General features: G+C 58.0%; 1 protein-coding gene across 4 annotated transcripts in view; it reads right to left on the bottom strand.

Moving 5' to 3' along the window:
* Nucleotides 1-260: 260 nt before the first annotated feature.
* GFRA2 (GDNF family receptor alpha 2) overlaps nt 261-26,497 on the bottom strand; it is a 79,022-nt gene continuing 52,785 nt past the window's right edge. For all 4 annotated transcript variants that reach the window (XM_037028784.1, XM_037028783.1, XM_037028785.1 and 1 more), the window contains exons 6-10: nt 14,710-14,819; nt 13,816-13,956; nt 11,834-12,006; nt 2,322-2,375; nt 261-1,578 (exon numbers count right to left, since the gene is read on the bottom strand). In XM_037028784.1, coding sequence (XP_036884679.1) covers nt 1,456-1,578; nt 2,322-2,375; nt 11,834-12,006; nt 13,816-13,956; nt 14,710-14,819 — 601 coding nt within the window. In that variant the 3' untranslated portion in view covers nt 261-1,455. The remainder of the gene's footprint in view (nt 1,579-2,321; nt 2,376-11,833; nt 12,007-13,815; nt 13,957-14,709; nt 14,820-26,497) is intronic.

Genomic DNA, 26,497 nt, shown 5'->3' with positions numbered 1-26,497 from the left:
CCAAAATGGCGGGAGGCAGGCGCAGGGTCCCAGTGCAGCCAGCTGGGTGACAGTCGGCAGTCATTCATCACAGGAGGCAGTGTTCGGGGCCTGTCGATCCTGCCATCAAGCCCTTCAGATGTCCTTTGGCCCCCGTCCCCGCCTCCCTGGTCCCCTACCTCCCACTGACGCTGTGAGCCGCCTCCCCACCCCAGTCTTTAAGTTAACCAGACTTTGCTGTTGGCAGAGCAAGGCACACTGGAGCGAGGCGAGAGAGAAGCTGCTTCCTAGGACGTTTATTGGGGCCTGGGCCGGCGTGAGCGCGATCAGGAGCCCCTCCCCAGCCCAGCAGCTGGCCGGCGGGGACACAGGGAGTCCACCTCCTTGGATCCCATCATAGACAATGTTATAAAAAAAATAAACTTTACAATAATACATTTTGCTCATCTGTTGGGGTGTTATTGTGATAGGTTTGTTTCTTAAAAAAGGAAAAAGGGGAAAACCACACAGTATATGTATATGATGTGTATATACATATATGTTGAGAAGGGAACGACGTCATGTACATACAGTTGGTGTACGTCTCAGAAATGAGTAAAGACAAGGAGGGAGGGAGGAGAGAGCTGCAGAGCCCAGAGTACGGGGCAGGGGATGTCCCCATGTCTTTTCCGCCCCTCTCAGCAGCCCCTCTCTCCAGAGAGAGAGACCCACCAAAAGAATCGTTTCTCTTTGATTTCAAACTTCCTGCCTCCAAGGAGGAGGCCGCAGCCTTGAGATGGCGCCCAAGTTTTGCTTCCCCAACCCCAGGGGTTCTCCCAGGTGGGCTGAGTAGCCCAGCCCCCGATGCTACAGTTGGGGGAGGGGGACCTCCCTGTCACAGCCCTCTGCAAGTCAGAATCAGACCCGCCCAACCCACGGAGGGGGGGATGCGGGGGGCAAAATAAATGCCACCCTTGAAGTCAAGTGGAGGTGCTACAAAAGCCCAACTGGACCCCAGGGACCAGCCTCTATGCTCTTCCCCCTGACACCCCCTGCTAGCCCCAGCAAGTCCCCAATTGGGCAACTTGAGAAGATCGGCAGACACAGCCCCGCCCCGGCCACATCAGGCATGGATGGCCACAAGTCCCTTGGGCTGCCGGGTCCCATCTTGGTTTCTTCCAGCAACAGGGTCCAGAGAAGAAAAGGCCAGGAGAAAGTACAGGGCACGACTACACCCTTGTGCCCTCCTCGGAGCTGGGGTGCCCCTGCCAGGGCACCTCCCGGTGGCTCTCAGGCTGGCCGCCTGCTGTCTGTCTGGTTTAGAAAAACTTCTCCAGAGAGGAAACCTAGGAGTAGACAGATTCAGAGACAAGGTGGGAAAAAATTTTTGCAAGGTGTGCATGTGTGCATGTGTGTGTGTGTGTCTGTTTCCAGTTCATCAGGCGGGTGCTCTTGTCCACAAAGCTTTCAGAAATCTCCAGACGCAGCGCCCAGAGCCTACAAGGCCAGCTTCAACACCAGGAAGGAGGCGGCGGTCAAGGCGGCTGACGGTCTGGCTCTGCTGGGGCCTGAGTTGGGTCTGATCACCTTGTTACTCCCTGGGATGATGTTGGTGGTGAGCTGAGGCCACGGCAGAGGGGAGACAGAAGCAAAGAGACCATGAAAGACAAACCAACCGAGCGAGTCAGCGGGGCTGGGAGCCCACAAAAGAAAGGCCTCCCCATGCCCCGGCCCTCCCAGCCCACCCAGGGGACTTGCCTTCCCACTCTTGCTTGGAGGCGGAGCCAGGCTTCCAGGGAGCTGGGCTGAGCCCCCAAGCTGGGGAAGGCAGGGCCACGGTCCCCAAAAGAACCTGGGTGACACTGCCCAGTGAGGAAGAAGGTCCGCAGACGCAGGCCAGGGGAGAGGGTGTGGTATAACGATCTCAGGGAGAAGCAGCTCCCAGGGCCCCGAGGACCTTCCTGAGGGGAGAGGAGTGAGCAGCTCTTCGTCCTACTCCTGAGTGGGGTCGAACCGCTCCTCCTCCATGAATGTCCCCTGACTAGTTTTGACTGCGCTCTCCCCTCCTGCTGAATCTTACACGGCCTTTTTCCTCATCTAAGTTACAGACAGACTAGATTTCTAATAAGGAGTCAGGAAGGCACGGGAGGGCCCCTGCTCAGAGCAGCGACTCGTGCCTCTCCCAAAGAGACAGCCAAGGACCCTTGCCCCGGCAGCTGAGCGCATGCCCACTGAGGTGCAGGTGGACCAGGAGCTCAGCTGGCCCAGCCTGCAACGGGGTCTGAGGGCTCTGAGTCTGAGACTCACCGAAAGGGCCTCCTGTGGCCAGTCCCCTGCGAACACCGCACTCTGCCCCCACTCACCTCTGTGAAGCACATGCTCAGCTCTTTGGAGCCATTGGCCTTCAGCCCCTGCTCCTGTGGGGAAGAGGGCACTAGTAAGGATGGGCTGGGTCTCCGGTCGAGCTCAGCCCCATCACTCAGAGGAGGCCCCACAGTCCAGGGCCCTGCCAGCCTGTGTGAGCTCATGAGGCCCAGAGCACACGTGCAAAGCACTGGCCCCGCCCACAGGCCTCACCCTGGCATCCTCCGCACTCCTGAAGGAGAGAGCTCTAACTGCTCTCCATCCTACAGGTGATTAGTGATCCGCCGCTCGCAGGTCTGTCTCCCACACCCAGAGCTCCTCTCCATGAGGCAGAGACCCGGCCTTCCTGTCCTCACACTGACCAGTGTCTGGCCCATAACAGCAGCTGAGTAACATCGTACTAGATACAGGAAAGAATGAATGAATGAGTGAGTGAGTGAGTGAATGAATGAATGCCTGCCTGCCATGGGTCAGAACTGGCATCTGAGTGCCAGCTCCAGGAAGACCATGAGTCCTCATTTGGGTTCAAGGGGAGGAGAGCTGACTGGTGACATCTGCCACCAGTGCACGTTAGGCAGCCATCTGGCCACCGTGCCGAGTGCTAGCCCTTCCACCTACACAGGTGTGTGGCACCTGGAGGTCTGTGGTCAGGGTGAAGAATGAGAAGGGGAAGCTGGTGTGGTGATGATTCGGGGTTCCACACCCCAGGCATGAGCGCCTGGATGCAGGACCAGAGGGTGCGCGCGAAGGACAGGCCTCCGTGACCATCATCACAGCAGGGGTCCACGGGAACCAGCTGGGCACGTGCTGTTGCTATCCTGGCTTCAAATGGCTTGGTTCTTAAGGCAACTGTGGGGACTCTCCGGCCACCAGAAGCAACTGGGAAGCCCATGAAATTACACTTCCATCACTGCTCTTGGCCAGACATACCACTAATTGCTGGGACATCACAGGCAATCTACCACCCAGGGCATCTGGTCAGCTACACAGAACTCCAGCTGTCACATGGAGGTCCAGCCAAGGGCAGGGTCACTGCAGATGGTGATGTGACCTCGGTGATGAGGAGTCCCCACTGGAACTAAGGACCAGACCTGGAGGATCCTGCCCAAGACCACATCGCCAGTGACCCCGCCCAGCCAGGTACCAACCTATACCCTGGAAAGGGCATGTGCTCCCAGGCCTCTGGCCCCACGGGCTGGATTCTACCACCCAGGACCAAGGGCAGTCCCAGCCAGGACTGTGGGAGGCAGCTGTCAGAAGGACGTGCGCACGCCACCCCAGGGACTGTGCTGCCACCATCGTCTGCCTGACTGCCTCCAACCTTCACCTCTACTTGGTCACTTCCCTGGGCAGCTCCCAGCCCTGCCAGTCCCCGCCTGTGCCATCCTGAGGCCTGTCCAGCTCTGGGCCACCCAGTCCAGCGCCTGCATTTTCTGGCCTCCTTTCCTGCCCTCCTGGTTCCAGGGCAGCAGGTGAATCTCCCTCCTGCAGGCCCTCCCCACCGCACTCCCTAAATCTCAAGCCTGTGTGGTCAGCCAGCCAGACCAAGGTCCTCACCCCCAGCTCACTGACGCAGCTCCACTTTTTTGATATAGAAGTCATGCACAGAATTGTTTTAATAAATAGTCTACCATATAAAATAAATAGGTCTGAGAAAACAGCTCCATCAGACGGCCTGGCCACACCACCTTCTGTGATGCATCGCCAGCCGTCAGGGGCTCAGGGTCCCCAACGCTGCAGGCTCTGGAGGGCAGCACCGAGGTCAGCACCCCCAGAGCAGCCCACAGGAGGCTGGGGCCGAGGGCTAGGCCAGGCTGGGACAGGGTATCTGGTGTGGACACTGGCGCAGCCTGGCCTGTGGCTGGGTCACGAAGGTCAGCGCCAATAGAACTTGACAGGCTCCTCCTGCAAGGGGCAGTGAGGGAGCACTGTCAGCTGTTAGAGAGGGAAAGGGCAGGAGAGAAGGAGGAAAGAGTCAGAAAGAGCAAGTGGGAGAGGGAGGAACAGGGAGAAAAGGGAAAGGCAGCTTCCACAGAGACCAGAGCACAGGGGAAGGAAGAGGAAAGCCAGGGGGATGGAGGAGGGACAGAGGGTGATGGAAAGAGGCAGAGGAGGGAGCAGAGGGGGAAGAAGAGGGGAGGGAGCAGGGAACACAGGAGCAGGAGAAGGACCGGAGGAGGACGCCCTCACCCTCTCCTCGGACCCACATCACAATGAGAAAGCACACACACCACCCTGGACCAGCCCCGAGGGAGCCCAGGGCTGCTGTGGTCTCCAACCAGGGCCACAGGGACTCGGGGAGGGGAAAGCACTGGCCTCCATAAAGATGGGGCACAGGAGCCCCCCACACACCCCGTCAGTGCCCCATCACAGATGCACTTTCCACAGCACTCGCAGGAAGTCTCATGCACCAGCGACACCGTGTTCTGCAGGCCCCAGGGCTGAGGGCCGCACACTCCTGGGCCGAAGGCAGAGACACGGAGGCGTCTGGGCTGTCCTAAAGTTCTTCCCTTGGGCGCTATGAGGTCTAGTGCACAGATGTTGTCTCAGACCCCTCCAGCCTGTTCTTGTATATGGAAGGGTCTAACCCTTGGTGACCACCAACCCCACCCCACGCCCACAAGATGCCCCTTAACAAGAGAAAGGAAGGAAGGCCTGAGGCCAGAGCCCTGGGCTCCAGTCTGTTTCAGCCAAGGACCCAAGACAAGTCCCTCCGTCTGCTCGATCCTCAGTTTCCTCATCTATAAAACAGACAGACAGATGTACTTCACTGACCCACGTGACGACAGCACAACTCTGCACAAATGTAAGGCCTCCTTAATTCCACAGGGAGTGACGCCAAGCAATCTTAGTTTGGCCCCCTAATGCAGGGCCTGTGAGGAGAGCAGGGAGGGCCGGGGAGGAGGGCAGGAAGGCGAGCCCCGGGCATTCTGCCCTCTTCTCCAATCCAATAATAGCTCAGGGAGCAAAGACGGGAAGAGTCTGCCCCAGGTGAACACCACCTGGCTTCCCGGAAACAGGCAGCAGACAGCCCAGGCTGCCGTGACCTCTCCCAAGGCAACCCCAAAACCCCTCACCCACTCCTGGGCACACAGAATGGTGTGCTGTCTGTCCATCGACGCCTTTTCCTGGAAGTGGCACATGGGAGGGGTGGGGCGCAGACAGAAAGAAGATCCATCATTTAATTCGAAAGCTACAGGGGGGTCCAATTCCTGGCCTTCCTCCTGACCATGAACTCTCCCCCAGTGCTCCCTCCCACCAGGGGTTCCAGAGATGAATGGCCACAGCCCTGCTCACACCCCAGTTCAATAAACAGCAGGAGCAAAATAGGCTGCATCCTTCCCCTGAGCCATCCCCTGCCCCACCCCACCCCAGGCTGCAGGCCCTGCCCTGCCCCAGGCTGCCCCCAACACCCACCTCTCAGCTTGGACTCCAGTGGAACAAGGCTAGGGCATCAGAGGCCGGCTGTCCCAGCCCCTGCCCCCAACCCTACTCTGAGCCTCTCCTGCCCCAGAGGCAAGCTCAAGGTCTACGCCTCTGCAGTGACCATAGGACACACGCCTGGGCTGCTGGGCCGGAAGAGGCGGGCCTGGCCCTGGAGGTGACCACAACTTGGGAAGCACAAAAGAGCTGGCTGTGCAGGTGGCACTGGGGAACCAGAACTGGGGAAGGGACGCAGACTCAGAGGGAGGATGGCGGCAAAGGCAAGGTTTAAGTTGGGAAGGAAGTTATCGTCTTCCTCCGCTTCCTTGCCCACCTCAGTCTGCACTCCCCGGCCAGGTCTGGCAATCCCAGAGCCTCGCTGGTCTGGCCCAGGTGCAGGGACCAAGCCCAAGGTCGGTGCATCTATGGGAAAAATGCTGCTAGAGCCCAGGCACTGTGGCTCTGCTCTGTGTCCCTGCTGGTGGAGCCCAGGCCCCATCTCCCAATCTCAGTGCCCTTGGTCACCTCCCTGCTGTATGCACCCACCCCCAATAGCTCACAGCTCCTCCTTCCCACTCCCCTAGTTCAACTCCTTTTCTTACCTAACAATCGCCAAGATCTCAAACAGCCGCCCAGTCTCTCTCCTCTGCCAACCAGTCCCCACCAGCTGTCAGATGTCTTCCTAAATCACAGTTCTCCATCTAGTCGCCATACTCCCTGTTCAGAAGCTTCCCACAGCCCCTCAACACTCATCACCTCAACCTGCTCGGCAGGCTTCACCCCACCCCTCCCTCCAGGTCAGCGCTCTGGGCTCTGGCCCAGATGCACCAGCTGCGGTCCCCAGACCCGGAGCAGCGAACGCTGCTCCCCAGAGGGCCGGCACTCGATGCCTGCCTGCCATACGCACGGACAGTGTGTGAACAACAGGGTATGGTGTTGTTCCAATAAAACATGGTTTATGCGAAAGGGCAGCCAGCCAGAGTTGGCCCGCCCACCCCCTACTCCGTCTGCGCCTTCTTGACTCCCTGCCTCGGCTCTACTCGCCCCTCTGCCTGGGGTGCCCTCCCGCTCCAGGCCGCGCCCACATCTCCACGTGGCCAGCTCTCCCTTTCTGCCAGGTCTAGCAGTGGGGGCACCTTTGCTTCCGCTGCCAGCCCAGACCAGCCCTCCCTGTGCTGGATCCCACAGCACAGGACCGTCTTTTTTGTGTGCCCATCACTTCCTCCCCATGGTTATCTGAGCATGTCCATCCACCGGTATAGGACCAAGGTACCGGCCTAGGAAGCCTGTCAGCCTCAGTGCCTGGAATCCAGCGGCACACAGAAGGAAGTTGTGTTGCATAAATGCATGAATGCACAGATGGAGGAATAAATGAGTGGCTATGAGGGAGAGCTGGAAGGAGGGAAGAAAGTGAGGAACGCACACAAGTCTCTCAAAGCTTGGTAACGAGCCATATATACAAATCAGAAATGTGTGCCTAACAGATACACTAACAAAGGACGGAGACCCCACACTGACATCCACGGGCCTGTGCACTAGGTAAGAGACCCGTCAGGAAATAGCTGGAGTGAGGAGGAAACGGGGGTGGGCGGCTGCTGGCTGCTCAGCCCATGCAGGTGTGTGGTGGCAGGGGGGGTGGCAACCCCTCCAAACACGTTTTTTACTCCCTCACACATGCGGGCAGGGTAGAGAGGAAGAACAGACACTGGCCGGTGGAGACACAGAAAGCAAAGGAGCTGGTGTTGCTGGGGCCCCTTAGCACAGGGAAGGGTGAGACACACAGGAGTGCCAAGGCTACTGGGAACAGACCAGGGCCAGGGAGGTGCTAACCCAGGCCAAGTCTTCTCCCATCCACAGAGCACCGTCCTGGCCCAGGGCCATCAGATGACTCAAGGGCTTTCCGCCTGATCTTCCTGCGTTCTCATCAGAAGACTTCATCCCATACACTCACGACACACAGGGGGCGTCACGAGAGGGCGGAAAATGAAATCAGGAGCTGCTCGTGAGCCATAAACAGACCGTTTTCTAGACTAGAGAGCGGGGAGTTCTCTAGTCTAGAACTAGAGAACAGACCATTCTCTAGACTAGAGAACTGAGGGACTGGGGACTCTGGGTTCCTTCCCTCCCTGTACGGAGCTCAGCTCCGGGCTGAGCACTGCACACTGGGTCACCCAGGGCCACACAGCGGGTGAGATGCAGCCAGTCCTCCAGGGACGCTCACGTGGGAGCATCGGGCAGAACGCACGGTGACAGGCCCCCGTGAGGCAAAGCGGGAGCGGGAGGAAGCAGAGGGCAGCTCTCCCTGGGCAGATCAGGGACACCACCCCGTGAGGTGACACCCAGGCAAACAGGGGCAGAAGAGAAGGAGAGCACTCTGCTCAGAGGGACTGACCGGTGCCCACTTGGCTGGACTGCGGGCCTGCATCATGGCATGGCCTTGCTGGACTTCGGAATCCAAGGGCCTTCGATGAGGGTTCAAGGCTGGCCGTCCTCCACAGATTCCCTACCGTCGGGGAAATTCGCACTGTGCATGTGTGGATAGAGGGGAGAAAGGCCATTCTACAGACTCTGTCATGGAGTCCCGTTTGGGCAGGGTTACCCAGTCAGGGCACAGCTGGGAGTGGAAGCAAAGCACAGCAGAACTGGAGACAGCACCAGGATGCCCCACAACAGGGCCACTCGGGCCCCCCGCTCCCAGCCCCTCTGTGGACACCACGTGGTCTGCTCAGCAGCCCCTCAGGAGGATCAGAGTTCTTCCAGTCCCAGAGCAAAGCCCATCTGCCCCAGAGTTCCTGGGGAAGCAGGGGGAGGGGAGGGGGGAGCAGGGGGAAGTGGGGGCACAGGAGTGGGGGAGTAGGGGGGAGGCAGGCAGCACAGTGCAGCCAGGAGGAAACTGCCCTGGAGCTCAGGGCTGGGGACAAGTAACAGTCCTCACTGGGCTCCAGTCCTTCGGGATTTAAGAAGGAGGTCTCAGAGTGCCATCTGGCCCTGACACCCACTCACTCATGAGGTCCCCAGCCGGCTGCCATCTCTGGGTCACTGAAGGGCCCCTAAGGCTTCCTCCAAGGGCCCAGGTCTGTGGGTTGGGGCGAGGATAGAGGTGCCTTGGGGAAGGGGCACAGCCTCCTCCACTCTCTGCCACCCTGACCTCAGCTTCCTGTCTCTTCCCTCCCTCGAGGACACCTCTGTAGCCATGGTTGCTGTCCTGCTGAGGACCCCACAGCAGCTACCATGGAGTCCTTCCAAACCAGGAGGCTGAGGGAGGGGGAGTGGGCTGCAGAGGCGACAAGCCACCCAAACAGCCTTCCGCCAAGGTGAGAGCACCACTCACCTGCACCCCCACCCTGGCATGCAGCAGGAGGTGCTCACTAAAAAGACTGTCACCAAGGCACTGGCCGGGTGGCTCAGGTGGTTGGAGGGCCATCCTGTGCATCAAAAGGTTGCGGGTGTGAAGCCAGGTCAGGGCACATATTGAGGTCGTGGGTTTGAGCCCCGGTTGGGGCCTGTATGGTGGGCAAACAGTCAATGTTTCTCTCTCACATCCACATTTCTCTCTCCCTCTCCCCGTTCCTCTCTCTCTAAAATCAATAAATGCTCATCTCTCCTCAGGCAAGAATTTAAAAAAATATAAGACTGTCACTGAAACCTATGAGGGTCTGCATCTCTCCCTCTCTGCCTGGGTTGGCTGTCCCCAGCTGTCCTGCCCAGAGGCACGGGACCAACAGACCCCAAGAGGAGGATCTCGGGGGCCAGGCCTTGGGGCGCCCCTGTGGGCCGCCTCCCCAGCCCAGCTCCTGGGACTCATGAGCCCAACCACCATGTTCCTCAGCCCACCAGGCACCGTCACGCCCATCAGCACATGTCCGGACCAAGCAGGGACTCCACCAGGACCCAACCACGGGTCAGACAAGCCCCCAGAGGCGGGGGCTGCAGAAAATCAGGCCAAGGTGAATCAGAGCCAGGAAACAATTCTGCAGACTTCTAAGGTAAAATGGGGGGAAGGGAGTCAGAGTCCTCAGGCACTAAAGGGGCTTCAGGAAGCAGGAGACCATAGCTTTGACCTTTGCACACCCTCAGTGGGTCACAGTGAGAGCCACCTGCTGAATCAGCATCTCCAGGGGTGAGCCCGCCCCGACAGGGTGGGGGAGGATGGGCCACACAGGGAGGCAGACGGGGTCTGAGGGACATGTGGGCCACGCCAGAGCAAGGTCTCTCAACAGGTGGCACAACCCTGACCCAGCCAAGCTGCCTACTCGAGCTGCCCACCACTCTAGCATGAAATTGAGCAGGTGGCTCTCTGCGCGGCAGGCCTCCGAGCCCCGCCGGCCACCACTCAAGCATGCTCGGTGTAATTAGGACCTGCCCAAGGGTGACGCAGCCACCTCCGCCCAAATCAGGAGGGGTGACCTGACCAGGGCAAGGGACAGGGAAGAGCACCTGCTGAGTCTGACGTGAGCACATGTGGAGCCCAGTGGGCAGGAAGGGGTGGGCTTCGCCACCAGCACAGTACCAGCCCCCGGCCCTGTGGTGCAGTGGGTGCCCGGGGACCCGAAGGCCTCCGCCAGGCCCACCCCTGCTCACCATGAACGGGTTTCTCTTTCCAATTTGACTGCAGTTATAATGAACCATCAGAAGTTGCATTCAGGGTGGGGCACGGTAGGTTTACAGGTGTCCGTTTGGAAAGCATTATACTTAATAAATGATTCGAGAATAAACTGTTTCACAGACTCACAGCTGCAAACCTGCTTTTGCCCGCCCCTGTGTATTTCACTCATACATCCTAATGATCGCATACATGTGTTCACTGAGAAATACTCAGCACACAAGATACCCCTGACCTTTACTGTTTTCTGTGTGCATGTGCGTGTGCGTGTGCGTGTGAGGTGAAACGGCGAAGGCCCAGCGTCTACTCTCTCAGCAAATTTCAAGCACACGATGGAATACCTCCAACTAGCCACACACTGTATGCCAGTTCTCCAGGCCTCATTCTGCCAGCATGACTGCACCTCCACGGTGAACACATACCCACGCTGGGTCCTATGGGCCCAGGTCCCGTTCAGACAGTGTCATCACTGCCTGACACACTGCCAGGCCTTGTTCCCCTTGCATGGGGAACACCCATGACACACCCATGCCCAGGCCGTGCTTCCAATCCTGCCTCCACCACCTTCTGAGACAGTCCAGTCCCAACCCCTGCCTGGAACCCCCACTGCACCACACCACCCACCACCGCCCTGTCCCTCCCTCCACGGTCCCCCCAAAAGTCTGCACTCAGTCCCATTTCAAACTCTTTGTTCCAGCTGTGTGTGTGAGAGAGGGTATGTGTGGATGTGAGTATGTGTCACTGAGTGCACGAGTGTGTTTGGACTACAACGAGCCTCCTAAGCCAAGAATGCACTGCAGCTCCCGCGTGAGGCTGGAGGGCAGAGGGAGAGCCTGAGTGGGGAGCCCTGTGACGTGCCTGCACAGTGCCACCGTGTCCCGTCGTGGCACTGGCCGCTCTCCATGCTTCTCACTCGTGCAACTGTCTGACCTCGGACAACACCACAAGGACCACAGAACCCAGGCTGTGGCACGCTCATTCACCAGCGTCTCTCTAGCATCTCACGCCGAGTGCACAATGCACATCGGGTGGAGGAACACAGGAACCGTCACCATGGGTCTCCGAGTCAGATGCAGGTGGGCTCTGCTGCAGCCTCTAGCTAGCTGGGACACCTGGGGCAGGCTGCCTGAGCCTTCTGGTCAGGTCCCATGTGTCAAATAGGAACGCTGGCACCTCACTGTGAGAGAATCCAATGAAGTAGGTAGAGTCCACTGGCACACACCTGGGAAGCAGCAGGTAGCTAATGCACAGTGACCATTCCATTCCACCTGCACCCCATGCCACCCAGTACAAGCCCATCACAGAGCAGGAGCTGGGCACCTGCCAGGTGAATGCCCCAGAATGAATACGTGGGAAACTAGCCCCCACCAGCCCCTGCGCACCCCCGCCTGCTAACTTCCCACACCCACCTCTGACATCATGTGCTTCTCTGGGCCCTCAGCCTGCCCTGGCTCATTTCCCAGCTGCGAAGCCATGCCCCCTCACCTGGACAGATGTGCAGGTGGTGATGATGCTGGTCCCCAGGCCAGTGCTATCGCTGAGATCATCAGGCAAAGAAGGCGTTTTCTCCACCCTCAGGGACGGTGTGGCTGGGAACGAGGGATTTTTAGGGGATAGGTTCACATCTGTGCCGTTGCCAAAGGCCTGGATGGCGTTCCCTGCAGGGGGCAAGAGCAGGCTGACGCAGAGAAATCAGGGGCCACCTCTGCCACTTCTGCCCTCCCCATCTCAGCCCTGTGTGCCCGGCTGGGACAGACTGTAGCTGTCCAGACTTAACTGTGCTGAGGCTCTCCTTCAAACACAGGGCCTCATGTGTACAGGAGGAAGTGACAAGAGGGAGGTTGAAAAAGACGAGATGGGAACAGAAGAAAATGTAGGTGATGAGGAGAGGAGGGTGCTGGGAGCATAGAAAGCCCGGTGAGAGGGACAGGCCAAGCTCAGGGCAGCCAGCACCCCCTCCTCAGTGGCGTCCAGGGCTGCAGACCACACCCGCTGCAGAAGCCCCCCACCCTCAGTCCCCAGGTGCAGGTTCTCCTGGCTCCTTTGCCACTCGGCTGCCTCTGGGTCCTCGCTGCTGGCACCCCACAGCCCCCCCCCATCCCTGGTGGCCTCCCCGGCTCCCACCCTGTTAGTGGCACTAACTCACTGGGAACTACATCAATGGAGCCTCCTGGACAAAACTCGGTCCCCAAGACGTGGCCCTATCACCAAACAGCTGAGGAAATTTCCACCTCCACGTCCTCAAACGCATCACATCTCCACCTGAGCGGGCACCACTCCATCCTTTCCATACCATCTTCCCTGGGTTTCCAGCCGTGAAGTGTTCCTCTCCCCGCCCGGGTGCCTAGTGCACCTCCCTAGCACCCACCTGCTGTCATTTGAGCCCACCTCCTGCATACCTCTCCACTCCATATCTCCCCTCCACCCCTTCACACTGCTCCAGTTCACAGCCGCCACTGTCCTCTCCTGTGACGGCCACTACTCCCCGAGTGCACACCCACCGGTCAGAACCACACTCCCACCCTACCCCTCCACACCAGACCAGACAGCGAGCCATCAGAAATGCAGATCTGCGCCCAGCACCCAGGGCTGAGCCCTGCCGTGGCCCACGCTGCCACCCTGACACCTGTGGGGACCACCGGACCCCCTTCGGGGGAGGACTCTCCTCCTGTCCAGACAACTGCCGGTGCCCCTGTGCTCTGTAGCAAGGCCCCGCGGTCTGCGGTTCCCGCAGCTCGCTCTGCCCTCCTGCCTCTTCAGCTGTCCAATGCCACCATCCCTCAACGGGTCAGCCTCTGAGAAGCCTACAGGGGCTCACTGCTGCGGACTGAGCTGGGCACCCCACCCTGGCTCCTGCGAGGGCCCTTCCCCTGGACTGTGACCGTCCAGACTGGGTCGGGCTGCAAAGCTGTCCACGACGGGCACAGTGACTTGTGTCTCTGAATGCCGGGTGCCGCACAGAAGAGAGCCCGGACAGGTGGGCAGAGGGGAGAACGGTGGGAAGGGAAGTGGGCGGCAAAGGGTCTGTCTGAAGAGGTGGGGGCAGACAGAGCCTACGGCCACCCTGCTCTCTACCCTTTGGATTAGGAGTTTGGTGACTTGGAAAAAAAGTCACTGATTCCAATGGGGCCCTTAAAAATGATCCTTAGAGGGAGAAGTGACAGACAGGGAGATCCTCACCACAGGGCTGTCCCCAGAGGAGCCTGCCTGCAGTCGTCCGCTAACAGACCAGAAACCTTCAACCCTGAAGTGACACAGGCGCGGGGCCTCATGTGGAAAACTGAGGCTGGCCCACGGACAGCTCTGCTGTGACACTCCAGGTGCCTGAACCGAGGTCTCCACAGGCCACACCCAGCTCCTGGCAGCCCCAGGGGAAGAAGATGGGACCAACTCCAGCCACGTCCAGAGAGCCTCTGAGAAACAGGGGCGGGAGGGGCTCCTGGGGAGGACGGCACTGCAGGACTCACGAAGGCAGGTGTTGTCGGTGAAGTCCCTGAGGAACTTCTCACACTCCTCCTCCAAGTTCCCGCTGCCACGACAGCTGCACCAGGGGGACACCACGATGCCCGTGGGGCTGGAGTCCACATAGTTGGGCATCATGTCAAATCCTGGGCCGGGAGAAGAGGGGCAAAGAAGAGGGGAGCAGTGAGACCTTCTCTCTGGGTCCCTAGACCCCAGGCACCATAGTCAAGAGGCTCGGGGTACCTCCCTCCCTCCCCGCTGCCCCCTGCCCCGAACACACAGATGTCCCAACTCACAGACCAAACTCTGAGTGTGACTGTCCCAGGGAACCCAGGGATCAGCAGGGACAGAAAGACCCAGGTGACCGACACAGACACCCAGCTGGCCTCCCAGAGTGCAGCCCTTGCTTTCTCCTGGGCACCGGCAGAGTGTGTTCTGCAGTGAGTGCGACAAGGCTGCGTCCTAGACTCGGATCACAGTGCCAACATTTATGAGCCAGGCCAGCCTGGGCCAGTGACTCTGCTTCTCTAAACCTCAGTTTCCCTGATTGTGGAATGGACGCCCCAAAGCCTCCCTAGCAAGTGCTGTTATGAGAACTAGACGGTCACGCGAACTGCTTAGCGCAGCACCCAGGGAGCCCGACTTGCCGTCAGTGTTACTTGCCCTTCTTTTCTCGAAGTTTGCAAGGGCCCTGCACCCCTGCCCCCATGACGAAGACCCACCCTCTCCTCCAGTTTCCCACGGCAGCTCTATGTCAACTTGCCACGGGGAAAGGTGAGCTCACGCTGTCCGCCCCCTGGCCTGCCGCTGGGCCCCTGCCCGCTGAGACGGGGGCAGCCAGCAGCTGCTGTGAGCCTGGGCACGCTCACTCGGAGCCTGGGCACGCAGGGGTGGCTTACCAATCATGCCAGTGTAGGCGCCCAGACATGCCTGGTAATTGTCCGCTGGGCAGCTGGTGAGCGTCTGGTAGGAGGCACGACAGTTGGTGTGGAAGTCCGCCAGCCGGGACCTGGTGTTGAGAGAAGACCCATGGAGAGGACAGATTAGTGTGGCTGCCTTTCCACCTCCTCTGTGGCGGAGGGCTCCCCTGCCCCCCAGCTTCCTGGGGTGGAGGAAGCGAGGGAGAAGGAGAGGGGGAACACGGCGCACCAAGCTGTGGGGGCTCAGGCTGGGCGCTCCTAGGGGACAGGACTCCTAGGCACGGACTCCAGTCCAGGCACGGTTTACGCTGGCTGGGTCATTCAGACAGAAGAGCAGAGCACCACAGTGCGTTTGCCAAAAGCACCCAGGCCCCAGGCAGGGAAGCCAGGTGCCACTTTCCTGCCCAAATCCTTCCACATACCACTCTTCCCACCTACAGAAGGGGCACGTGCACTCTGTCCTCGTGCATCTGAGGTCCACAGAGCCTGCCCCAGGAGGTACGAGTCCCCTAGGGTGAGACACCCTGAGGGCGTCCCCGGCCTACCTCTACTTCACCGAACCAGAGCAAAGCCTCCCCTACCCCAAACCACCAGTTCCCAGATTCCACCAAGTAGAATCAGCCTCTCCTTCCCCTGGCACTGTAACCGGCCACCACCTGCCCCTTCGTTGGCACTGGTGACACAGTCTCATGACCGCATGTGCACAGCCACCTTTTATCACCAAATCCTCACAAAAAACTCCGTGGGGCCTGGCAACCGCTGTTTCAATTGTCCCCATTACCGAGGAGGAAGCTGAGCCTCCAAGGAGCTCAGCAAGGCACCCAAGGTCCCCAGCTGCAGAGCAGCAGAGGCAGGACGGTGTCCCAGGCCTCCAGCACCAGGCAGGCGCCCCTGCAGGCAGGTCTCACCACTCCGGCGCCAAAGCCCTCAAGGCCCTTCCGGAGCCAGCACCCTGCAACGCTGCACACATATTGCGTCTTTCCCAGGAAAGAAAAAGGGATCTGCCCTCCCTCCTGCCCATAAATACACCCTCCAGCACCTCACCACCCGCTTCACCAAGTGGGGTCAAGCAGCTTTTCCAACCAAGCCTCCAGCCCTGACACAGTAAGACGCCCTTCTGACTGGGGAGACCAGTGCCTGTCGGTCCCACTCCACAGCCCCGAGGCCAAGGCCGGGGGCTAGGAGGAGGAGAGAAGGGGCAGCCTGGGCCACAGCCCAGGCCTTTGCAGACCCGAGGGGCACCAAGACGCCTACAGGCTCAGGGCACCCGGAGGCAAACGCAGTCTCTAAGCACCTGTTGTGTCACCCAAAAGAGACATGCTGTCGGCCTATCCCCAGTGCCCGTGACAGGACCCTCCTTGGAAATAAGTTCTTTGCAGGTATGACCAAGGCCGGGTAACAGCGGAGCTGGGTGGGCTCAGTGCAGTGACTGGTATGCTTGTAAGAAGAGNGGGGCAGCCTCGGCCACAGCCCAGGCCTTCGCAGACCCGAGGGGCACCAAGACGCCTACAGGCTCAGGGCACCCGGAGGCAAACGCAGTCTCTAAGCACCTGTTGTGTCACCCAAAAGAGACATGCTGTCGGCCTATCCCCAGTGCCCGTGACAGGACCCTCCTTGGAAATAAGTTCTTTGCAGGTATGACCAAGGCCGGGTAACAGCGGAGCTGGGTGGGCTCAGTGCAGTGACTGGTATGCTTGTAAGAAGAGGCACAGGGACACAGGTCACAGCATGTGGAGACGGAGGCTACAGTTGCAGGGATGCACCCACAACTCAGGAACACCAAGGGCTGCCTCAACCCCGAAAGCTGAGAGAAAAGCACGGGCGGATGCTCCTGAGGCCGCCCAATGCCAGACCTCCAGCCTCTGGAGCTGGGAGGGCACACATCCCTGTTGCAGGGCCCCCGGTTTGTGGCACTTGGTTGCCGCAGCCCCAGGAAACTCACGCAGCACCTGTCAAAGGCCACATTGTTGGCATTGGCCAAATGTCTCCCTCCGGAAGGAGGGAGGAGTCAGGCCCCAGCACTGAGGGGACCGCAGGTGGTCAGCCGGAGCCAGAGCCGAGCTCCTGCAAAGTGTGGGAGCTGCAGGGCAGCAGAGGCTGAAGTGCCCGTCACCTGCCGCGGAGGAGGCCTCCAAACACCACCTCTCAGCCAAGACACAGGCACCATTCCAATGCCAACCAACCACATGCAGGGCCCACTCGCCCCTGCTGCCTCCCCAGGCCTGCCTGCCACCCTGCCCTGCGAAGCCCTCCCCAGGGACCACCACCGCGTGGGTTTCCCCACCTCTGTATGCCTGCTACAGTCAGCTCCTGCACAAGGCATCCCCGCACTTCACTGCACGGACACTTGCTGCTGTCACCCTGCTCGGTCTCACCAATGTTCCCCGGGCGGGCTCTGCTGATCTCTGCATCGAAGCCCCTCAGGTCTGGACCAGGCAGTAGGTCCCTTCCTGCGGACGTGTACTGAGCCCTGCTGTGCCCCTGAGAGACTGAGGATGGGAACAGCACGCGCATCCCTGTGGTGTCAGGAAGGAATTCCCAGCTAATGGGGACAGGAGAGAGTGCAGAGAGCCACCAGGCCAGGGTCCTGCGGGAGCGCACTGCCCACCGAGCACACCACCGGTGGGTGTGCAAGCGTCCAGATGGCCCCGCTCCTGCCAGACACACCGACCTCACGTCCCTTCTGCAAAGTCAGTGTTCCAGTCGCTGCCCCTGGGAACCCTGGGGTCCCGCCTAGCCTCACCACCCATGAGGCCTCTCAAAATGCCACCGGGCCCCCAGGCTAGAAGAGCAAAAGAATGAATGAGGAGGCTACAACAGACCACAAAGAGGAACAGCCCCTTGATCAGAGGAGAGGAGGTTGTAAAGGAAGCAAGCCAGGGAGCAGAGGCAGAGGAGGTCCCGCCCAGGTGGGACCCTCCGTGAGGAGAGGGGAAACCCAGCTGCTGCCAGAGGGGGCGCTGTCAGGAAACCACGCTCTGTCCAGCCCTTGACTGTGATGTGACCTGCCCTCCATGTCCCCGGTTACTGAGGGGGGAGCCTCCCTGCCTGCCTCCCTCACAGGGGACACGGGAGGGGTGGGCACAGAGAAGCAGCATCCATCACACCTACCTTCCCTCTCTACCTACACATCCCGTCCTACACTGTGCCTGCCGCTGGCAAGCACAAACGGAACAGCTGTCCCTGTTCTGAGAGAAGAAAAAAGTACCTGCTCGCCCTGCCAAGGCAGATCTGGGTCCCAGGCAGGCAACATGAGCGCACCAGGGAGAGAGCTCCCTCACCCCTCCCTTGCCACCAGGCTCCAGAGTCACCCGCTAATGTCCTTCCTACCCCAGCATCACTTTCCATGCCACACAGAGGGCACAGGAGATGGGACACGGGCCCCCTTTGCCAGACCCCAGGGCCACCAGCGGGGCAGAGCCAGCTTGCTCCGCTGAGTCTGTAGCCTCCTTCCTCGAGAGCAGGCCTGCACTCTATTCAGAGTGCCAGCCAGGGAGGAAGAGGCCCAAGGCCGCAGACGGCCGGAGGGGAAGGGGGAAGGGAGCGGAAGCCACTCAGCCTTCTGTTCCTCCGTTCCTCCATTCTCAGTGTCACGGCAGCCTTGGCAGGCGAGAGGGACAAACAGAGCCGTTTAAATGGCTGTCCCGTCCAAGTCTCCAGGAGGCCTCTGATGGCGCGGGTCCTCTCCGCCTCTCGAGGCACACTGATGCTCATGGTGGCCGCAGCCTTCTGTCTGCATCAAGCCCGACACACCCGACTCCAGCCACAACACATACCGACCCTGGCAGGTGCAGTCTCCAAGGCCAATGTTATCTTCACACAGTGTGCGACGAGCCAGCTGGGGGGTCTCGAGCCACCTCTGGGCCAGATGCTGCTCTTCCCTGCCGATGCCCTAAGGCCACCTGTCTTTTGGATTCTGTTCTCACTGCCAGGACAGACTTTCCTGGTTCAGGCCCATCACATTGGAGAGTTCTTCCTTCAAGAGCCCCCAGAAGAGAGACGGCATAGAGGAAAGCATGAGAGAGAGAGAGAGAAAGGAAGAGCAAGAGAGAGAAACGAAGAGAAAAACAGTGGACCAGCAAGAGAACCAACATGAATACAAGCCAAGTCCATCCTGCCGCGACCGACTGAAGATGACCGGATGAGCTCGGGGCAGCGGGTAGACCTGTCCAAAAACCGAAACCATCTTTGGGCTCGTTTCAGCAGCAGCTACAGCCTCCCCAACCAACCGCAGGGAAACAGTGGGAGGGGTGGACACAGACACTCGACCTCCAATCTGATTAAACAGTGGCCAGATTAAATACAGGACATCCATTTAATCTGAATTTCAGACAAGCACTAATACACTGTTTTAGTATAAGTACGTCCTGTGCCGCACTTGAAACATACTTATATTAACCAGACTGAACTGGGTCTCCAGGATTCTTACTTGTTAGACCCAGCAACCCCATGGGCAGGCCCGACGGGCTCCTGCAACAGCGAGTGCCTGTGTGAAGACCAGCTCTCCCGAGCAGAAGTCATCCAGGCCGGGTGGGGCATGTGGGCTTCCTCCAGGTCAGTAGTTCTCAAAGTTCGGTCCGAGGACCAGTGCGTCAGCTCCAGCTGGGGACTTGGCAGGAACGCCAATTCCCAGGCTCCCACCCAGACTCAGCAGATCTGCCACCTTGGGGTGGGGCCCGACAATCTGGGCTTTCACCAGCCCTCCAGGCAGCGTGGAGGCAATGCCTCAGGCCACAGCTGAGGCACTGGTGGTCTGGGTGGCTAAGAGAACACATGTTTGCATGCGCACATCCCCCGCCCCACACAGGCACAACCACACTCGGACTTGCGCCTCTCAGTTCCTTCCACATTTTGGCCTCCGTCCAAGGAAAGTATGGGCACCAGCTGTAGAGGACACATTCCCTAATCCAGAGTGTAAACACCATCCCAAACGCACACACTTTCTCAAATCTGTCTGGCCACATATAAAACTGGGCTGAATCACCCCCACAGAACCCCCAAACATTCCAGTGCTGGCCAGGACACAGCTTTTTGGTCTGAGGTTATTATCAACTTCCCAAAGTTCCCATTTTTTAGGAAATGAATAGGTTTCTACTGGTTGGAGTAGTGGGAAAAGAGGAAAGGGAGCTAATGCTTTCTGAGGACCTACTATGTGCCCAACACTGGTCTCTGATAAGTGCCTGAGCAGCCACATAAATCAGACTTCACAGTCCAGACAGGGCAGCTCCGGGAGGCAGGACACACATGCACATCCCTGCAGCCAGCACACCGGGGATGGGCACCTGCTGTTGAGGACAGGGTCCCTTCTCCGGCTCTGCGGCCATGAGCCACCATGGCTCACAAGGCTCGCAGGCAGCCACCAGCACTGCCTCACACAAACCGACGACATTTCACAGAGGCAGAAAAGGGCTCCCGAGAAGAGCGAATTGCTCCCAATGGGCTTCACAGACCATTTATGGGAATGCAGAGAAAACGGTTTCAGTGGGCCCGTGTGCCTCCGGAATGGCGTTCTGGGGTCCCCTCCAACGGTGCAGGGCTTCACTCAGTAAGTTCAATGTGACGTGACACTGAGAAACGGGAAGGTGGATTCTGCCCACAGGGCTGCTCTGTGGCATCTCTGGGGCTCACCGTGGACAGCCTGCTCCTCCAGCCCTTCCTACCCGTCCAGGGCTTCCCTCCCTCCCAGGCATTCTGAAAGCGTGCACTGGCACTTCCTCTTTCTGCCCAGAAGCACCGCTCCCCTGGGGCTTGGCAAGGCTCGTCCTGCTCCGGCCAAGCTGTCAAGCACGTCACTCCACCTTCCTGGGCTGCAGGAGGACACACAACCCCGGCAGAGCCAACGACAGTTCCTTCCCTGGCCACACTGACTGGTCCAGGGACAAGAAGGTAACACAAGCCAGGCCCACAGGGCCCTCCCCGAGGCCTCGCTAACAGAGCAGGCATGGGGGAATATTTCTCCTCTTTCTGGTTATGAGACTCCATCAGTGTGAGCCCAGAGAGACTGTAGCCATCGTCCCAGCCTCAGGAAACAATAAAAATGAGGAGCTAAACTGGAGAGAAGCAGAAACAAGATGAGAGAGAGAGACTAAGACCTAGAGGATCTGTTTGTATTTGAGTCCTTGGAATGATCTCCTGCCCCTTCCTATATTTTATTGGGAACCAATAAATTCCTTTTTTTAATCATTTATTTATTTTTATTTAATCTTTATTATATTATTTCCATTACCATTCAGTCCCATTATACCCCCTCTTCCCAGCAATCACCGCACTGTTGTACATGTCCGTGAGTCCTTTTTCCTTTCTGCTCCATCCCTCCCCCCCCACCACTAGCTGCCATCCTGCTCTCTCTGAGTCTGTCCCCAGTTTCCTGGTTCATTCAGCCTGTTCATTTGATTCCACATATGAGTGAAATCATACGGTATTTGTCTTTCTCTGACTGGCTTATTTCACTTAGCATAATGTTCTCCATGCATGCTGGAATACTCTCCTGCCCTTTCTATATTTTATTGGGAACCAATAATTCCTTTTTAATTTTTCTTAAGCTAATTGGGTCTCTGTCACTTAAAACAGAAAAAAATGACTATGATTTAGCTTTGCTCTCTGACCAGATACGATCTTCTCTGTCCAAGTTCAAAGCAAGGAGAAAAAGGTGGGCACTGGAAAGAGCACAGGCAGACCAAAGCCCAAACCCACAAAGGGTCTGACTCACTACATGAAACAGCCAGAAGAGAGGGCTTCAGTGCAGCAACTCGGAAAAAAATGACGGTAGAATTCGGGAAGGAAGACACACCCAGCCTCAAGTTCCTTCCCCAGGTCAACTAGAGAGGGACATCTCAGATGAGCCACAGAAAGCTGCACCGCCATTAAAAATGACAAGGATGCAGACGGTGCCGATGCAGGAAAACTCAAACGTGAAACCACGTTAAGAGAGAAAAGCAGGAGACCGTGCAGTCTACAAAGGGGGGAAATGGGGAGCGTAAGGTGCTAATACAATACACTGCCCATTATGTTTTTGTCTAATAAAGTTGCTTCAAGACTGTAAATTTTTCTTTAAGTTTAACTGAACAGGGCCTATTATAAACACTGATGTTTGAAAGCCTTCAGTTAGAGAAAATGTTACTGGTTCCAGAAGCATCAGCAAATTCAACAGACCCTCTGTCCGCTGAGGCAGAGGCTGTGAGAGAACAGCTGCCAGCTCAGAGAACAGGCTCCTCATCTGGGGCAGTGCCCGCTCCTCGGAGCCGGCAGGCGGGAGGCAGAGCTTGACGTTACATTGGGAAAGGCAGCCTGAACCCTTCTGCCTGCACTTGACCGAGACCTCAGGACAGGCTGCTTGCTGCCTGTAGAATAGTTTGATCTCCACTCACAGGTGACCCTGAATTCTTCGAGGACTGCCCCACCCCCGGCCCCGGCCCTCCTCAGAAGCACACCCGGTCGTAAGGGCCAATTTCTGATACCACACCATGCGGACTGGGTTCGAATCGTCACTCAGCTACTCAGGGGCTGATCTTAAGCAGGTCAGTAAAGCTCTCAGGCCCTCGTTGCTCATCTGCAAAATGGAGGCAGCAACAGTCCTCAGCTCACAGCTCACACGGCCATGGCAAGGACTGGCGGGGCCGCCAACGCTCACGGCCTGTTCCTGGGTGAGGGGCACCGCTAAGCATCCTGAGCGTGGAACTCCATGCAGAAGGCGCGGGCTCTCTCTTCAGGACAAGGGGACGGGCCATGTCTGATCTGTGAACAGGCACCTCCTGCACTCACACAGAGTCACACAAAGTGCTTCCCCGACATCACCGCCTGTTGCTGTGACAGCCAGTCTCTGTAAATGCTGGCATTACCGCCCTGTTTCACAGACACGGAAGCAGAGGCCTGGAGAGGGTCACTGACCCACTGAACATCGCAGCAGCGGGGCCAGGAGACTCAGCTCCAGGGCTGAGCTCCAGAGCCTGGGGCTTCCCCGGCCACCACGCTGCCCCTGTCCCTGCCCCGCCCTCTCTTTCCCAGCCCACCATTGGCCCCCCACCCCCACGTTGTGGCCACAGAACCGGGGAGGTTCTTCTCCTCTGTCATCATCCAAGGGAATCAGTGGGGTGCCGCCTCCCCCTTTGTCCCCCCCTTTTCCATCCAGTCAAGAGCTCACCAGTACCTCTCCTGTCCCCGAGAAGGGACATGAGAACGCCCACAGAAAATGACCTGCAGGGCTGTGGTTTGACCACTGGGCCCCAGCTGCCCAGAGCCATCCATCAGACCCAGGCCCCTTTAAGAGTCTGACACACCAACCACAGTGGCCAACCCAGGGCTGCTTTGAGGGAGGATCAGGAGAGTCTGGACGGGGCAGAAGTCAACCTCAGGCCCCGGGACCTGCCCACTGGGTCCCCCCACCAGGACCCCCCCACCGGGGCCCAGGGTGGCAACCAAGGCAACTTCCTCCTTCTGGACACCAGCACTGGGTACACTCTGAGTCCTCTGAAAACCCAGACGTGCAGGCAGGGGCCCTTTTCTCCATTTCTCCCCATCCCTTCACCTACGTTCGAAACCTATTATTACCTGGGAAGAGGAAAAAAGAATTAAATGTATGCATCATTTGATTTTAATTGAAGGACTGTTCTATTTCATTGAACTGCTAAGTAAGCCGAACAAGAGACTGTGTTTACATAAGCAAACCCCAAGTCACTACAGACTTGCTGTCACATTAAGTCAATACTTATGAAGGCTCTCTATTTAATTATTCAGTAAGGATTGACTTACTATTGTGTTAAGAGTGTGGTTAGCCTTGAGCTAGGTAGCCAGCCTGCTGAAAGATTTCTTTCAACTTTCTCTGAATGCTGATATGCTCTCCTGGCGGCATGGGGTCAGGTTTCTTCCCTGCCCCCCCCCCTCCCTGCACCACCCCCTCCCCACTGCTGCGGAGCCAAGAGCTCCCGATCCCCACCCCCTCAAGTCCAGGCAGCAGGTGGTCCTGCCGTGGCCAAGGGGCGGCAAGGTCCAAGCTGCCAGTGGTCAGCTTCTCCCTGGTCTTCCTAACCCCAGTAATTAGTCCCGAAACTCTGACACCTGGGCTCTCATTAGCTCCGATTTCCTGCTCTTGGATCTAGCTGTTCTGACCTCCTCCTCCTGCCCAGGACCTCCTACTCCGAGACCCAGTTCCCTCCCACCTTCGTCATTTCCAGCACCGCCCCTCCCACCAACCCCCCAGGGAAGAAGGCTTCTCAGCCTCTGCAATCTTCCCAAACCCTAACATTCTATGGCAATTTGTTACAGAGATTCAGGTGCGCTCTTACATCACGTCGCATTTCCTCAACATAACATGAACATGGGCAGGAGCAGGGGCGGGGAGATAATCAGAGGTGGATGCTTGGCCCAATGGGCAGACCAACCAGAGAGGCCCAGTGACTAGGAGCAAAGTCCCAGCCACCACGCCTCCCTGTCACACCCAGCCATGTGACTGCGAAGCCACAGCCCAGGGCACATCAAGGTATTTTGCCCTGTATAATGCGCTCCCGTGTACAGTGTGCATACCCACATTTTTGGCCCAAATTTTCAGAAAAAAAACCTTTTGTTTTAATTTTCATTCAATTATTTTTTTTTCTTTTTTTATATTTAGAAACAAAACCTATGATCGCATTCCAGGGTATTATTTTGCATAAAATACCATTACTGCTTTCTAGAGTTACACTTTTAACACATGAGCATAAATAAAAGAATTAAAGACATTTACATGGCTATGGAATTAGTACCACCCATGTACAATGCACACCCTTCTTTTCCCCTCAATAATTAGGGCAAAAAACTGACCGTTATACAAGATAAAATGCGTTACTTGCCCTCTGTACCCGTGCCCACCCACAACGGCTGTCCGGTGGTCTCTGGCAAGAGCAGCACAGAGCCTGCCCGGCACCCAGGGCCCTGCCCACACGCTGCTCTGGTAATGGCAGCACCCCGCCGCCAACACCCCTAGAGGAGGACACCCTGGGCTTCCACGCCCTCGTCTGCTCCCTGAACCCGGCTCTCAGAAGCTGTAAGCTGCCATTGGCTCCCTGCTGATCTCTGCCGCCTCTCCACCCTCACGCTCCCCTGCCCCACCCCGCCCCGACCCAAACCCTGCAGGAATATCAGCTACACACGCTCCTTACCACTCAGAGCTACTGCCGGGAGTTTCTGCACCTAACCAACTCCTCTTCAATCCCCCCCAGGTCATCCTTCCAAGCCCACTTCCTGTGCCAGCCCTTCTGGAANGGACACCCTGGACTTCCACGCCCTCGTCTGCTCCCCGAACCCAGCTCTCAGAAGCTGTAAGCTGCCATTGGCTCCCTGCTGATCTCTGCCGCTTCTCCCACCCTCACGCTCCCCTGCCCCACCCCGCCCCGACCCAAACCCTGCAGGAATATCAGCTACACACACTCCTTACCACTCAGAGCTACTGCCGGGAGTTTCTGCACCTAACCAACTCTTCTTCAATCCCCCCCAGGTCATTCTTCCACGCCCACTTCCTGTGCCAGCCCTTCTGGAAACCTTCCCCACTCAGAGCACGCCTCACACACTCCAGTTACTGCGCCTGCACCACTATCCGTATCATAACTTGTATTTTCCATCTCTGCTCCTCGAAACTGAGAGACACCACTGTTCAGAACAGACGCCACTTTGCTCACGGTGAGTCTTCAGTGCCCAGAGTAGTGCCTGACACCAAACAGAACTCAGCAGCTTCTGGGTGGAAGGAGAAAGGGAGAAAGGGAGGAAACAATGGATGGGCAGGTGAGTGGGTGGGTGGATGGATGGGTCGGTGGCTGGATGAGTAGCTGGGTAGATGGATGGACAGATCAACAGACAGTCAGACGAATAGATGGATGGGTGGGGACTACATCTGAAGGCACAAAGACTTTCCTGTAAGCAGAAAGAGTTAAGAACTGTCCTAACACCTCCCCGTGAAAATTGCAAGCAGGCTTCCAGCTGAAAGACAGCAAAATGCATCAACACTGCATCAATCTGGCACCGAGATGGCTCAGCTCCCCCCACTCCCGCACCTTGGTGCCCTCTGTGCATCCGTCTTCCTCCCCTCCTCCGATCTGCCTGGTGGCTGTTGAGAACTTGGGAAAGTATCTTTGCTACTATCTCTGGTAACAGCCATTCGCTCAAGGAGGCCCCAGGGGCCTGCAAGAATTAACACACATCCTTAAGCACCACACTTAAGATGAAGAAGTGCCTTGAGGACCTACAGAGGAAACCCAATGGGCCCCTGTGGAGAAGGCTGGGTAAACGGTCCATTCTCAACCAGAGAGCAGAGGGGGTTGTCGACATCGGAGCACTGGGGTCAAAGTGCTGGCCACCCAGGAAACGCGCACCTGCCGGTGCCTGGCGCCCACACCTGCACAGGAGCGCTGGGAAGGAAACCACAGGACCAGTGAGCCCACACGTGCAAAAGCACTTTTGGAAAATAGAATTCCCTGTCTCCACATTTATTCTTCTTCTTCTCGGGAATAAAAGACAGAGCGGGAATGAGGCAGGACTGACACACCCAAATTCTCCAGCTGACTGGATGGACCAGCTGCTGGCTCAGGGAGACAGAGCAGGGAGAGGAGGCTGGTGGGGGAGAAGGAAGGACCGGTGTGGCTGGGGTCTGCCCTCAGAGAGCACTGGGCAAACACACCCTCAGGCCCCTCGTCCTCTCTATCCAGGCCTTCTGGAACAGACGGACCGGACAGACAAGTATTCCCCCTACCAAATATCCGCGCGACCGCCAGGAGTCTTTCTCATTATATAGACTAATGAG

This window comes from Sturnira hondurensis, unplaced genomic scaffold (assembly GCF_014824575.4).
Source record: "Sturnira hondurensis isolate 20B ecotype Veracruz unplaced genomic scaffold, ASM1482457v3 Scaffold0020119, whole genome shotgun sequence".
Classification (NCBI taxonomy): Eukaryota; Metazoa; Chordata; class Mammalia; order Chiroptera; family Phyllostomidae; genus Sturnira; species Sturnira hondurensis.
Note: the sequence above shows the minus strand (reverse complement) of the source record. Positions and strands in the feature narration are given on the sequence as shown.